General features: G+C 37.7%; 1 protein-coding gene across 1 annotated transcript in view; it reads left to right on the top strand.

Moving 5' to 3' along the window:
- The window catches only part of apbb1ip (amyloid beta (A4) precursor protein-binding, family B, member 1 interacting protein), a 39201-nt gene extending 24643 nt beyond the window's left edge, over nucleotides 1-14558 (top strand). The window contains exons 10-14 of the mRNA XM_052114076.1: nucleotides 2380-2490; nucleotides 4917-5015; nucleotides 5263-5392; nucleotides 5510-5556; nucleotides 12173-14558. Coding sequence (XP_051970036.1) covers nucleotides 2380-2490; nucleotides 4917-5015; nucleotides 5263-5392; nucleotides 5510-5556; nucleotides 12173-12712 — 927 coding nt within the window. The 3' untranslated portion in view covers nucleotides 12713-14558. The remainder of the gene's footprint in view (nucleotides 1-2379; nucleotides 2491-4916; nucleotides 5016-5262; nucleotides 5393-5509; nucleotides 5557-12172) is intronic.
- Nucleotides 14559-16976: the final 2418 nt, after the last annotated feature.

The raw sequence follows: 16976 nt of genomic DNA on the forward strand, positions 1-16976 counted from the left end.
GATCACACTGTTTTACTCACCCGTCTTGATTCTGTCTTTGGTGTCTCTGGTACTGTATTAAACTGGTTCAGGTCTTATCTCTCTGATCATAGGCAGTTTGTCTCTCTACCTGGTTATAGGTCTGAGATTGGTTCAGTGCACTCTGGTGTCCCACAGGGTTCAAATTTGGGCCCTTTACTTTTTAGTTTTTAGTATTTATATTTTTCCTCTTGGTCAGCTTTTAAGATCACTGGGTCTTAATTATCATTTCCATGCAGATGACACACAGATATACATTAATTCTAAACCTGGTGAAAATCTGGCAGATGCCTTTTTTCAAACTGCATTTCTGAGATAAAACTTGGATGGCTCAACATTGTCTTTGACTTAACAGTAATAAGACAGAGGTTATGCTTATTGGATCTCCTCACCAGCTTTGGAAGGTTGGCTCCTTAACTATGTCCATTGAGGACAAAAATGAAAGATCTGGATGTTATATTTGATGCAAATTTGTCATTTGATCCACATGTAAAAAATACAGTTAAAACATAATTTTATCATCTCAGAAGTTATCATTCTCTGTGGCTGAAAAGCTGATCAATACTTTCGTTTTCTCTCGCATAGATTATTGCAATACTCTCCTTGCCAAAGTCTCAAAATCTACATTAAATAAATTGCAATACGTGCAAAACTTGGCTGCCAGAATCCTGACTAGGGCCAGGGCAAGTGATCACATCACTCCTATCTTTGAATCCTTGCACTGGCTCCCTGTCATGTTTCGTGTTAAATTTAAAATTCTTAAGCTTACCAAGAAGGCTTTGCATGGTTTGGTTCCCCAATATTTGTCTGAGCTTTTAACCCCGTACACCCCAAAGCACGATCCCTGCTCCTCTAAATCTGTTCTGTTCCTCAGACTCGGTTACGCTCTATGGATGACAGGGCATTCTCTTCTTATGCTCCAAAACTATGGAACTCTTTATCCTCAGAACTTAGAGAAGTTCAATATTTTTATTCTTAAAACAATTAAGATTGTTTTTTAAAGGCTTTTAATTGATACTATTTTATTCAATTCATTTAATACTATCGCTTTATTTACTGTTTTATCATTAGTTGTTTTGAGATGCATATTTTACCCATTTGTATGGATAACACATCATTTCATAAACTATACATTCTAATGCTTGTATTACAGACCCACTTAGATTTACACACTTATTACAGTGTAATGAATTTCCTCTGTAGCTCACCTGATAAAATGTTGGAGTTTGTACTCAGAGACCCAGGCCCAGGATGTTTGAGTGAAAATATAGCAAAAGTACCATAGAAGCGACATGAAATGACATAGTTGCTTCAGTAAATGTGCCTTTCATGTCAAATTTACTTGTAAAACACAATCGGTTTGGATTAGGTGTTGTTAAGGGTAAGGATGTCTGTTTTGTTCACCTCTCATTTATCTTTAAGGACACTATTGGTTAGGTTTAGGCTACAGTTTAAGGTTAAAGAAGGACATTTTACTCATTAAAACCTTCATCTAATATTTACATTAATAACCTTATCTGACTAAAACATAATTTCACTTGCTTTTGGCACCTGAAAACTGGGAAACTGCAGCTAAATGTGTAATAAAGCATGTTTTTTTGGTTTGCAAAAATTTCCCATTCTTACTGGCATTCCCATTGAAAAATGTCCATAGGCAAAAGAAAGAGTTATAAAGCTAAAATGAATGTGTTACAACAGATTGCAAATAACTGCACCAGGATCTGATTCTCCAACTGACTGAGGTGAGCACTCCGTGTTCAACAGCCCAGAGTCTTAACATTTTAAATGTTATTAATCATGTACATCACTGTTTCAATTATTGGTTGTTTGCTGTGAAGTCTCATCCATTTGATAGCTTACCCAATCATCATATAGACACGCCGGGCTTCCAGGAGGGAAATTTTTTTATTGAAAGTTCAATGTCCAATAAACAATTAAGACAATTTTTCCAATGCAAATAGCACTCATGAAGCTCCCATAGACTTCCAGAGAAGCACGGCATCCGGGCAAGGATCTAAAATGACGTGTTTGTAGTCTTTTGTCCAATCAACATTGATCTTTTGTACCATTGATTTGAATGGTACAGGTATCTACCATAGACCCCTATTGAACCAAATATCAAGAGTAAACCCAAATAGTGCAAAAGATTTCGATTTTTGTGATTTACCCTTATCTCTACATTTAACCTCTGCTCCACATAGCCACCATTAGGCAGTACTGTATGGTCAAAGTAATATAGCATTAGTTTTATTTGTAGTATTTGCATATCAGTGTTTCATTGTATTAAGTACATTTAGTCACCTGTGGTTTTCTCTCTCTCTAACTCTCTTCTCTCTCTCTCTCTCTCTCTCTCTCTCTCAGGCATCACGGGACCTTGTTTGCTTGGTGCAGTTTGACAATGTAAACGTGTACTACTGCAAAGAATATAAAATTAAATACAAAGCACCGACAGACCACTGCTTTATTCTCAAGGTATAGTTTTTCATTATGGTAAACCACTCTCATTCTCAAATATCATCCACACAAAACATGATACAAAATTACTTTGACCACCACTTTCTGCTATTCCGAAACTTTTGTTTTGGTTTTTGACATTGAATTGTATATAAAACCAATCTGGGGTTAAGTAAATCACATCATTACCGCAGCAAAATGCTCTTCTATTAGTAGTCATAGACTTGAAAGCAGACATAATGGACATGAAGCTTAGAGCACCAAAAGCTAAATTTTCCCTTGAGATAGCAAGTAGGAGTGGGGCAATGGTGTGACTGGGTCAGAGGCCTGGAGATGACCTTTCTTCAACTCTTCTACATCCGCAAACTAAATTCCTATTTAATTACAATTATAGCAAAAATGGCAAGACTAGACTCAGGCCAGTGTTATGGTTAAGGGATCTTTAAGGACTGTAGACAGTAGGGCATTTATCTGATATTAATGTTCCATAAATCTACTCTGTTCCATTTCATAAGTGTCCACTCAAAGACCATTACTCAAGCTGGTAGGTGTAACCCCCAAATCCTTGGTTGTTAAACAAATTGTACAATGATTATTTCAAGGTGTGAGCCTCCTCTTTGCATGTCATGTTAATATATCATAATTACCCAAATGACTACCCTCAAAGATAAAAGCATTTGAACTTCCAGAATGCAGGAAGTGGTTGGGAAAGCTTTTCCTGTTTAGCTTGCAGAGATGAGGGTCGACATAGAAGATGAAAATTTCTTGGGAAGCAATGGGCTACATTGTTTAGAGAGATTTGTGTGTTAGCAACAGCAGTTGAGATCAGGCATCTTGTGAAGAGTTTATAAACTTGCTCAACTTCTGCTACAGAACTTAATTTCAGACAAAGTGAAGTAATGCTTGTCTATGGAGACAGCAGAGAATTCAGCCAACTTACACAATGGTGATAATTTATTATTGAAATGTTGAATGCATAACCTGCATGAATTCATGATCATGAGTGGAGAGGATAAGCATGTTTCTTAACTTGCAATATTATTAAGGGGCAAAAAAATCTACTTAGGAAATATTGCTATTAGGGTTTCAAATGCCAAGACATTAACATGGTTTCCATCCATGCATTTTAATGTGAATTTTGGGATATCTCATAAAAAATGCTGTATGGAACCACCAAGATGTGACAAATCTCCAAAATTTGCATAATACACTCACTTGAGGTGGATATTTGTTTATTCAGTACGAAATGTAAACATGTATACCAAATATATTCCTATAGGATTTATATATACTGTAGATGCATATCACAAAAGAAATGTGACTTTGTGACTTTTCCATGTGTATAAATTATTTGCTCAGAGAATATAATCAGTATCACTGCACAGCATCTGAAAGATTGCTCTGGATATGCTGGACACAAAGTCTGTCATAAAAATGATTGGCTACTATTACCTCCCAGAACTGTCTAACACGTTTTCGCTCCCAGATGCAGTACTGTGCAAAAGTTTTAGGCACTTAAGATGTTTCTCAAATTCTTTTGTCTTAAGATGGTTATTTATATCTTCAGCTTTAGTGTGTCAATAGGAAATATAAATGTTAGAGTCACAAACATTCCTTTTGCAAAGAGAATAGAATAGAATAGAAGAACAGGGAGCCCTGCAACAGATGGAATGACCCCAATGGAGCCCTCCACTGAACATCGAGTCAGTCTGAGTTTATATAAAGAAACAGAATCAACTGAGGCATCCTAAACGAATAGAAGAACTGTGGAGAATTTTCCAAGAAGCTTGAAACATCCTATCTGCCGACAACCAAGAAAAACTGTGTCCAGGTGTAAGTGATATAAACAGTGAAACATCCCATTACTGTTTTAATAATATTAGCCCTCTTGGACAAAAATCGTCCGATCAGATTATTGGGCCCTGAATAAGTACCATGTAATAAATATAATCAAAATAATAAATTCTTCCGCCAAGTAGTATTGTTCAACTCTAGTCTGTTTTCAGTTTCCACCAACATAGGAACTTGGCACATCACAGAGAGGTCTGCTCTTATAGTTATTTTCATACGCAGCTCATCCGGTCAGAATTTAGAGTCTGAACTATCAGTTTTATTTTAGCTATATTACTAACATCAACCCCCTCATACACAATAAGATCAAATGTATGATTGTGGCAATAAGTGTATATTGAATAAATTGAAAATATGCAATATGCCATATTTGTTCCTCTATCATACTCAAGTGCAAAATTCAGTTTGAACAGTATCATGGTGATATGCATAAAGCTATAGATGAAATTCTTGGTGATTAAATAATGAAAAGTACTTTATTTTTACTGTTCTAGATATATTGGCCTTCTCATCTGTTACATTTATACATTTATAGCAGTAAAGGTTTACACAAGTTGCTTTATGTTGATATGCTTATTGTGATATGTTTTCAGCATCCTCAAATCCAAAAGGAATCACAATACATCAAGTATCTGTGTTGTGACGACGAGTGGTCCATGACCCTTTGGGTAACTGGAATACGTGTCGCAAAGGTGAGCCAAAACCAAGCAATAATTTACAAACCCTACTTCTTTTGCAAAATATGGCTAATATTTATGAAGTAGATGTTGATTCTATAATAAAAACACATTACAAAATCTGATGAAGCAAAATTAAGCACCAACATTTTCTGTGGTTAATTTGAGCTGTGTTGTGTTGGATTCTGTTATGAGTTCTTTACGTTTATCTTTTGTTTGTTTGGTTTTGTTTCAATAAATTTTGTTTTAATTGCATATTTAGTATGGTAAGCAGTTGTATGATAACTACAAAGCTGCTGTGAGGAAAGCCGCGGGCTCTGCAACCTGGACCACCACCATCCAGGGAAGCCCATCCATCTCCAGTGCATCAACACCATCCCCCACACCTAAAGGTAAAGTCAATGGAGATAGATAAATATTAGTATATCATAAAGTTGTCACTCGCATCTTTGTTATTACAACATAGATACATTTGAGGAAATTTAGAAAAGTTTGTGTTTATTTTACAGCTAAAGCTGCAAATGGACACGTTTCTCAGCCCCCAATGGAGATCAAGGTACAAAACCTCTGAATCTAACAGATCTCAGAATAATTGAATCTATCAGCCTTAGAGGCCTTTCACACTGGCAGTTTAGTTCAATTTAGAGTATGGTATGCATAAATAAAAATTTGTAATATGAAAGCTGTTTTGCAGACCGGGGAGCAGACCATAGTACCAAACTACCTGTACAGTAGAAGGTGGTCTGAGTTTGGTTGCAATGGAACTGTGGACCGGTTCGCAGGAATGGTAGCACAACCTATACTTTGGTTCTGAATTACAACATGCAATGCTCAAAGCCACAAGTGTTGTTTACTCTGGTGCACAAAATAGCACAAAATGAATAAAAAACACACAAATACAGCAACGTTTTCTTATCCATCATTGGAAATAATGCACATTTGTCACACTCCAATTCAGACTGCAGCAAACACACCCAGTGTGAAAACCACCTTAAATTCTCATCTCACACAGAACACAATCTGGGGCCATAAAGCAACCACCTAGCAACTACTCAGAATACCATAGCAACCGCAAAGCAACACACTTAAAAACACCCAAAACTCCTGAGCAAACACCTAGCAACACCCTAATAACCACCCAGAACACTTTAGCAACCGCATAGCAACGTGATAAAAACCACTCATGCGACTTTTGTAAAGGCAAATACCTAAACTCTAGCTTTATTAGTGGTGCTTGCAAAGCATCACTATTGTAATCTCACATACTTATTAGTGGTGCTTGCAAAGCATCACTATTGTAATCTCACATACTTATTTTTATTTTTATACTTTTTATTATTCTATCTCCGTACAAAACTTCGGCACCTAACTCGTCCCGCACCGTTTGGCGTAGACCCACCGAATGAGGTGTCAAATCGAACGGCCTATTGAGGACACGTGTGCTATGACTTTTATAAGCGTATCGGGTACGGTAATTGCCCCAGGGGCAAAAAAGCGGCCGAAAAATCCCATAGACTTAACATTGCGACAAACTTTGACGCGTCACAGCTCCGAGCGAGGATTTCGCAGAAACGTGTGATTTGCCACATTTGAAGAGGCTGGCAGGCTCTGTAAGAGCATACCTCAAAATGGGGTAAAAGTTGCACCCCTGGGGGCAGGAGCTGCCCAAAAATGCCCCAATTGACTTACAATGGTGTAGGACGGCCCATGAAATGAAATGGCATTGGGATTTGTATTCAACATAGCTCTGGATCACAGTGTCATAGAGACAATGGGGCGGGCTCATTTTACTCAGACGACCAATCAGTATCTCAGGATCATTTTGAATCTATCAAGCCACGCCCTAGCAACAATTTAGAGCACCTTAGCAACAAGTCCCATAGACTTCTAATGAAAGACATCAAAGGGATATCTCCGGATAGAAGTTTCATAGAAACACAAGGGTGGTCTCGTTTCACTCGGGGCAGCAAACAGCCAATCATGAATCACCTCAACACTTCCTAGCCCCTCCCTAGCAACCATTGTCGAGCACCTTAGCAACCAAAATCCATAGAGGATATCTTCCATTCTGAATGTCACAGAGGCATGGGAGTTGGTTTATATCATTCATACTGACAAGCAGCCGTTGGAGATTAATGATTGGCAGCTGCCAAGCCACTCCCTAGCAACTAAACAGAGTACCCTAGCAACCATTTAGCAGTAACTATATCTCTGCACCAGAAAATCAGAGAAACTTCTGGGTTGATTTATTTCAATCAGGATGGCAAAGAGACTTCATTAGTATCACTAAGGTAACTGCCTAGCAACCAGATGGGGTTACCCTAGCAACCGAGTAACAAATCACATATCTCTGCATCAGAAAAACGTAGAGACTTCCGGGTTGACTTATTTCAATCAGGATGGCAAGGACACTTGATTACTATCACTATGGTAACTGCCTAGCAACCAGATGAGGTTACCCTAGCAACCGAGAAACAAATCACATATCTCTGCACCAGAAAAGAGTACAGACTTCCAGGTTGATTTATTTCAACCAGGATGGCAAGGACACTTCATTAGTATCAATATGGTAACTGCCTAGCAACCACATGGGGTTACCCTAGCAACCGAGTAACAAATCACATATCTCTGCATCAGAAAAACGTAGATACTTCTGGGTTGACTTATTTCAATCAGGATGGCAAGGACACTTGATTACTATCACTATGGTAACTGCCTAGCAACCAGATGGGGTTACCCTAGCAACCAAATAACAAATCACATATCTCTGCATCAGAACAACGTAGAGACTTCCGGGTTGACTTATTTCAATCAGGATGGCAAGGACACTTGATTACTATCACTATGATTACTGCCTAGCAACCAGATGGGGTTACCCTAGCAACCGAGTAACAAATCACATATCTCTGCACCAGAAAATAGTACTGACTTCCGGGTTGATTTATTTCACTCAGGATGGCAAGGACACTTGATTACTATCACTATGGTAACTGCCTAGCAACCAGATGGGGTTACCCTAGCAACCGAGAAACACATCACATATCTCGGCACCAGAAAACAGTACAGACTTCCAGGTTGATTTATTTCAACCACGATGGCAAGGACACTTCATTAGTATCAATATGGTAACTGCCTAGCAACCACATGGGGTTACCCTAGCAACCGAGTAACAAATCACATATCTCTGCATCAGTAAAACGTAGATACTTCTGGGTTGACTTATTTCAATCAGGATGGCAAGGACACTTGATTACTATCACTATGGTAACTGCCTAGCAACCAGATGGGGTTACCCTAGCAACCAAGTAACAAATCACATATCTCTGCACCAGAAAATAGTACTGACTTCCGGGTTCATTTATTTCACTCAGGATCGCAAGGACACTTGATTACTATCACTATGGTAACTGCCTAGCAACCAGATGGGGTTACCCTAGCAACCGAGAAACAAATCACAGATCTCGGCACCAGAAAAGAGTACAGACTTCGGGTTGATTTATTTCAACCAGGATGGCAAGGACACTTCATTAGTATCAATATGGTAACTGCCTAGCAACCAGATGGGGTTACCCTAGCAACCAAGTAACAAATCACATATCTCTGCATCAGAAAAACGTAGAGACTTCTGGGTTGGTTTATTTCACTCAGGATGGCAAGGACACTTCATAAGTATCACTATGGTAACTTCCTAGCAACAAGGAGGGGTTACCCTAGCAACCAAATAACAAATCACATATCTCTGGATCAGAACATCGTAGAGACTTCCTGGTTGACTGATTTTACTCTGGATAGCAAGGAGACTTGATAAGTATCACTATGGTAACTGCCTAGCAACCACATGGGGTTACCCTAGCAACCGAGTAACAAATCACATATCTCTGCACCAGAAAACAGTACAGATTTTTGGGTTGACTTATTTCACTCAGGATGGAAAGGAGCCATGTATTGTATTACCTTGCTAACTGCATAGCAACCATATGGGCTTACCCTAGCAACCTAGTAACAAATCACATATTTCTGCACCAGAAAATTATACAGACTTCTGGGTTGATTTATTTATGACCACAATTTCTGTTCTTTTCAAGCAGGCTATTTGATCGAGTTTTGCCACGGCAAGCACCACTCACATTTTCTTCAGGAAATGTACCCATCTAGTTATTTTTATTTTATTTTTATTTTTATTTTTATTTTTATATCTCTTAACAAAACTTCGGCACCTAACTCGTCCCGCACCGTTTGGCGTAGACCCACGAATGAGGTGTCAAATCGAACGGCCTATTGAGGACACGTGTGCTATGACTTTTATAAGCGTATCGGAGTACGGTATTTGCCCCAGGGGCAAAAAAGCGGCCGAAAAATCCCATTGACTTAACATTGAGACAAACTTTGACGCGTCACAGCTCCGAGCGAGGATTTCGCGGAAACGTGTGATTTGCCACATTTGAAGAGGCTGGCAGGCTCTGTAAGAGCATACCTCAATATGGGGTAAAAGTTGCACCCTGGGGGCAGGAGCTGCCCAAAGTTGCCCCCATTGACTTACAATGGTGTAGGACGGCCCATGAAATAGGGATTTTTTATTAAACATAGCTCTGGATCACAGTGTCATAGAGACAAGGGGCCTGCCTCATTTTACTAAGACGACCAATCAGTCTCTCAGGATCATTGCAAAGCTATCAAGCCACGCCCTAGCAACCATTTAGAGGACCTTAGCAACAAGTCCCATAGACTTCTAATGAAAGAGATCAAAGGGATATCTCCGGCTAGAAGTGTCATACCAACACAAGGGTGGTCTCGTTTGACTCGGGGCAGCAAACAGCCAATCATGAATCACCTCAACACTTCCTAGCCCCTCCCTAGCAACTATTGTCGAGCACCTTAGCAACCAAAATCCATAGAGGGATATCTTCCATTCTGAATGTCACAGAGGCATGGGAGTTGATTTATGTCATTCATACTGACAAGCAGCCTTTGGAATTTCATGATTGGCAGCTGCCAAGCCACTCCCTAGCAACTACACATAGTACCCTAGCAACCGAGTAACAAATCACATATCTCTACACCAGAAAATAGTACAGACTTCTGGGTTGATTTATTTCACTCAGGATGGCAAGGAAACTTGATTACTATCACTATGGAAACTGCCTAGCAACCAGATGGGGTTACCCTAGCAACCGAGTAACAAATCACATATCTCTGCACCAGAAAATAGTAGAGACTTCGGGTTGACTTATTTCAATAAGGATGGCAAGGAGACTTCATTACTATCACTATGGTAACTGCCTAGCAACCAGATGGGTTTACCCTAGCAACCGAGTAACAAATCACATATCTCTGCATCAGAAAAACGTACAGACTTCTGGGTTCATTTATTTATGACCATAATTTTTGTTCTTTTCAAGCATGCTATTTCACGAGTTTTGCCACGGCAAGCACCACTCACATTTTCTTCAGGAAATGTACCTATCTAGTGTATTTCTAAAGTTGTTTTCATTTGCTTCAAAAATTGTCATTTTGAGTGAGTCAGAATAACACTTTTGGTTTAAAATTTTGGTTAATTTAAAAAAAAATTTTTTTTTAGGTCTTTATACTTTTTTTTCCTTATAAAAAAGCTGAACTGCTAAAGACATGAATTGTAACGTAAATGAACGCACATATTAAAATGTAGACTCCAGTCATATCAGTAACCTTTATTCTACATGGAGAGGGTCCACACATGGGGGCTGCCATCTTAGAATCACATGACCAGCTGAATACTACTCTTTTAATCTCAGTAATCATCCTGTTATTTGACACTTTCACACTCATTGATTAAAATAATCATGACGTCTGTGTACAGTGAATTTCTACAATTACATCTGAAACTGAAAACTATTGATTTGAAATGATGCTGCATCCACAACACTAGATATCAGTGTAAGTCCAAGATGAACAAAGACAAAAGTTACTGAGTGAACCTTTGTGAATTATTTCTGCGTGTTTTGGTGCGCTGTTTTTTTTTTTTGTGCCTCTTCAACTGCAAAATGGTGTCCTATATTATGAAACATGTTCAAGTCCCCATTTAAATAAGTCAGCCATATGTGGTATCATTTGAATGCTGAGAATCTGAACTTTTCAGATCTAATCATCATTTCTGCATTTATTTTACTTAAGTCCTTAAAACATCAGCGTTGCAAGAAAATGTGACCTAGTGGTTATGTGGTATAAATATTAATATGAGTACAAAAGTCTTTAAAATAGCACTTAAATAGACACATTATATATTAAATTAAAGCTCTCATTATCAGGAACATGTCTGTACAGTTTATTTTGTTGCCCTTATTCTACAGCTAAAAATATTTGTAAAAGAATCACAAAGTGAAATATGATATGTGTAAGTCCCACAGGAAAAGCATGCTAAACAAATAATCAGAAATATAAGTTAATGACTATCAATGATTAAATGTTTTACATAATCGCAAAGGGAAGATTCTCAGCTTTCTAATGACACCTAGATTGAGCTTCTAGACTACTTGACTACTCTGAAAATTAGACTGAATGTCTATGAACATGCTTACAAAGTTAGGACCACACTTTTGTCCACACAAAAAAAAGTCCAATTGTTGGCAGTTAGTCCACATTATTTGTAAATCGTGAGCTGAAAAATGTGAGTTTGAAAAATTGCTGGCAGCAGCCCAAAAATACTCCAGAGTTGAAGAGGTTAAGTCACACTAAAAAAAGGTCGGAATGTAATTTATTGCATAGCAAAATATCAAAGCAAGTGGCATGAAATTCTGCTAGAGCTTTTATCAAACTAACTTCACATTTCTGAGCCATTTTATGCAATGGCTTTTAACCAGCTGGTGTTAAGGTGATGTTTAATGGCTGTATGGAGTCAGTTCACAGGTTCATTGCATTAACTATGGGCATGTTCCACTAACATTCAACAATCAGAAAGTGTCCAAAAACTTTTGTCTTATTTTCAAACATTAGGCTAAATCTATAGTTTTATCATTTCCAGCCAAACAAACTTCCTTACATTTTTATATAGAATGTAACAAAAATAGATCATTTACTAAATATCTTTTTAAGTCTTCAAATACATTTTGGAGCTGCTGTACTGATATCTGTACTGCTTCTAATCTCATCATTTATTTGGAGCATGTCAGAATGACCCCCTTGATTTGTTTTTGAAGGATTCAGGCAACCAAACAGCATTTCCACCACCTCCAGCTTCAATGGAAAACCTGCCGCCTCCACCCCCAGACCCTGTGTCTCTTCCTCCACCCCCACCTGCTCTTCCCACCACAACCAAAGGCAACAAGTTCCCTCCTCCACCTCAGTTCACACAGTCCTCCTTCCCTCCTCCACCCATGGATGACTTGCCTCCTCCACCTCCTCCTCCAGAAGACATTGAGCTCCCCCCTAACTTTCTGCCTCCTCCACCACCTAGTTTTGTATCTTGTGGTGGATCTCTCCCTCCTCCTCCTCCAGACCCTTTGTCCTACCTTCCACCCCCACCTCTCCAAAACTTTGCATCAGTGGGAGGAGGACCTCCACCTCCACCTCCACCACCGGCTCCTGCATCATCTGCTGCCAACCATCCCACTGGCTCCATCAGGAAAGTGGCTCCACCTCCACCAAAGAGGACTACAGCACAACTATCAACGCCCTCTGATGGCAACTTAATGTCAGAACTGATGTTAGCCATGCAGAAAAAGCGCAGTCAACAATGAACTTGAAAATAATTATAGCTAATCAACTTTGCTAATCGACAAATCAAGATTTTTGGTGTGAAACGTTTTGGATGTGACATACTTTTCTGTCATTCAATATATTGTAATACACCTCTAAACTAAATATGTGTAAATATGTTATTTTTCCTTACATGTCCAGTTAGATTATATACTAAAAATATAACAACATTTCCCAACCAGGCGCTACACAACAAGTTTACAGCAAGGGTTTTTTTGTCTGTCCACAACAAAAGCAAATATGATGCAGCACAGCCCCAGCCAGTCAGAACATACTGTAAATCATGTGTAATTTGCTTTTATGTGATGCAGAATTGTGTACCAATGAGATAACAGAGTGGATGGGGCTACCTTAGTGTAAAGATGCAGAAATAGAAAATTGCAGCTCTCGTTTGTTGCGGCCATGTCTGTTTAGGACAAAAACTCAGATTAACAGCTTTTATAAAGTGCAAGCTTTTATCGCTTGTCACTTTGTCGTGTCGTGCCTGGCTACGCTGTAATATAATAAAGAAAATCAGCACTGGTAAAGAAATGTCATGAAAATAAATATCTTGAATGAATTGTTTGATACAGATTTCTGCTTGCTTTTCTGTTGAGTTTTGTTTTACAGTTGGATAGACAGAAGAGGAATATCTTGGGCTCAATATAAGTTGAGCAGAACCTCATAGGTTTTGAGGCCATCAAATATCGATAAAATGTGCGAACCATTAAGACAGTATGTTAGCTTCCTCATCTACCTCAAAGCAAAATCTTAACATAAAAAATAAATAAACTGTGCTAAGACCTAGACACCCTGGCAACTGTAACAAAACTTGAAATGTCACTCTACCAGCCAGAGCATCTTTGACAACTGCATGAGGATAAAGAGCCGCAATTACTATATAAAACATTTGTCAACTGTTTTATATATATATATAGTTGGTGTTGTGCTGGGAGCCGACCGTTTGCTGGAATCCATCTCTAAGATAACATTACCATTTGTCCCTGTTGAATAGCGGAAGAGAAGTCTGGCATACTGTCTGAGGCAAGGCTCTTCGGATAAACGTTTGGATTTTCCCGGCAAAAGCGACTTGCTCCCTTCCCATAAAACTCAGTCTAAAGACATTAATAGGCAACCTGGGAAGTCTGAAAAGGGCTCATTTTTTAAGTTGTGTTAGAAGCCGTTCACACATTGGCAAAAAAAAAGGGCAAATATTACATGAAAATTGTAATAAAGACAAATCAGAGTCCCCATGAATACGAGGATGGAGTGGAAGGAAATATAATAGATGGGGAGATCAATAACATAAACGATTAAGAACCTAAAATTTTAACAAAAGATGGGAAATTCTTAAAGAAGTAATTATATATTATTAAATTATGATGATTCTTTCTCATTGACTTTTCTGGTTAATTGTTTGAATGGAAATGTAATTCGCTATTATACACCCTGGAAAGGCATAAACAACATTTATTTATGACAAAAATCCTGTCCTTTTAATCTGTCCTATGACAGACGGTTTTGGCATCCGGTCCTGCTTCAAAGACACTTAATCATTAATCTTAAAATTTTGTCAGTATAATTTAGTTTTAACCATAATTCATTGTCATCATGTTTTTAGGTGACTTTTAAAAGTGCATTTTTATTTTTTAATAAATGTATTATTATTAATATGTATAAATTATTCTTTCATTTTATTTTTAAGTGGCACTCCTAGTCTTAACATAAAGCCAATTTGTATTGCTTTTGGACACTATTTCTTTAAAAAATAACTATTCATATTTTTTATTAAATAAATAAAGAGGACAGATGTCTGCTGCCCTCATGTGGCTTTGAGAGGAAACGCAAACACTTCCTACCAGCAATTTTAGAACGTAATAAAAAATTATTAATTTGAACCTTACTTGGGTGTGTCTAAGTGTGTGTTTATTGTGTCTGATTTTACTGTACAATAGCTATTACAAATAATATGATAAAGTTTCAGTGTGTATGATAACATTCACAGAAATTATTCTAAGAACTAGCGCTAATAGAGAAAACTACGGTGGCCGTGAAGTGCGAAACAAAATAGCAAATCTAAAAACACAACGGCAAATCCAAAGACAAAATAACAATTCAGAAACGCATTAACAACTCATAAAACACATTGGCAAATCCAAAAACACAACAGCAATCAGAAAACACAACAACATTTCAGATAACACAACGACAAGACAGAAAACACAACAGCAGTTCAGAAGAGAAGGTACAATAGTTTCTCACCTGATTGGCTGTGTGGATGAGACCTAGGCCAGTGGTTCTCAACTGGTTTTGCTTCAGGACAGATTTTACATAACCTGTATTTAATGTATCCTGGGTCGCATTTGCTTTTATGTGCATAGTTTTGTTTATGGTTTCTAGTACAAGGACATGCATCAAGTGACATTATTGTTTACTGTTGACGTCAACAAAAAATCTACAGGAAGTTGTCTCTCCCCCCTTTTAAAAATTGAAGAGCATATTTGCTTATATGAGCCCATTATAATCCTGTTTGTTTCCTAATTTCAAACATAATTCAAACAGAACATTACACAGGAGGAAAGGCTTGTCCATGGTTAGGTCAGTGTGCTAGTCTTAAATAATAGTAATAATAATAACAAATTATAGTATTTATGAAAAATAAATACTAGCTAAAACATATCTTGAATCTTTAACTACAACTGCCACTGTTGATATAAAATGAGGTCTAATAGATTCTACCTTTAGATTTTTTCATATGAAATTATAACATTTTGTCAATATATATAACAGTTACTTTTACTCATGTAAAATCGTGAAATAATTTTGTAAAGATGATGATATAATGAAAATTAGCGCATATCACAGTGTTGCTCTTTTCCTCCTCAAACTTGGCATGTCAGGTCTCATAGAATTTAAATTGGTCACATCGGTTTTGAAGTCTGCGCTCCGCAATATTGAGGGAAGCCCGGTTGTTGCGTGTGCGCGCCAAAGAGCAGAGCAGATCATGATCGCAAGCTGGTTCCGTTACACTTGTGCGAAAGTAGCTGATTGCGAGATTATCATTAAATCTGCCTCTGCAATCCTAAATAGGCTATCACATGGGCGGCCACCAAAATATCTTCAATGGGAGAACCATGACATTGTTCTTTCCCTGCTGTCTGCAATCCAGTCAATAGACCTGCAACCCTCAGTAGAGAAACACTGTCCTAGTCCTTTCCACAGGATTGGTTCTTTGCCCACTTGCGCAATTATTTCAAAACTAATTCCAAATGCTCATTTACTGAAAATTGTGAGTGGTTCATCACTCAGTAAAACAGTAATGGGACACTTTATAACACAGAGAGCAAAAACAGCGAGCAGGAAAAGTTTTAGGTACGGTGTGTAAATGACCGTCTAAAAATCCCACAAACTGCGCTAAAATGCTGGTTCATTCAATTGACTTGCATATTCTAACATAACAAACACTGTTATTAAAAGAGCATTTTTTTTTTATTTTAATGGTTGCAGTAGACTGCCGGCGTGATGGCTCACTTACTACATTTGAAGCCAGCATGTCCAATTATGAGTACAGAGTTCAATTTTTTTTGAAAAAAATTGCTGAAATTTTACCAAGATTTTATATTCATATTGTAAAGGTTGTAGAAGGCTGCTATTAAATATGCAGATTTTTCTGGGTGAGATTTTCCCAGGATATGGAATTATACATATACAGTATTCATTTATTTTTTTTAAATAATACTACTAATAAAAAACAATGTAAGTTAGTCATCCACACTACTGGCAGCCTACTGTAACCTTTGTAATGTAAAAATGACATATTGATGAATTTTAATGGTGTTTTTTTTAAATAATTTGATATACTTGGAAAATCTATCTATTGGCAGCAACCGGAACCTTTATAAAAAATAATAATTAAAGGACCATGTTTTTTAAGGTAGAACATGCCAATTGAACGAACGCTTGGATAGCACCAACATTTTAGTGTAGTTTGTGGACTAAGACAGTCCCTTACACTCTAGATGAACATTGTACCTAAAACTACATTTTGCCGCTCACTGTTTTTACTCTCTGTGTTATAAGGTTTCCTGTCACTGTTTTCCAATTCTTAAATTATTTAGTTTTTCAGTCAGTGCCATTTTGGCATGGATTTTGATAGCTATGGTACCTCCCCTTTCCGTTTCTACTAAATTGCTGATGTGTTTTCTAACTTGTTTTGTTTCTGGATTTGGTTCTGTATTTTCTGATTTGCTCTTTTGTTTTCTGATT

This window comes from Xyrauchen texanus, chromosome 41 (genome assembly GCF_025860055.1).
Source record: "Xyrauchen texanus isolate HMW12.3.18 chromosome 41, RBS_HiC_50CHRs, whole genome shotgun sequence".
Lineage (NCBI taxonomy): Eukaryota > Metazoa > Chordata > Actinopteri > Cypriniformes > Catostomidae > Xyrauchen > Xyrauchen texanus.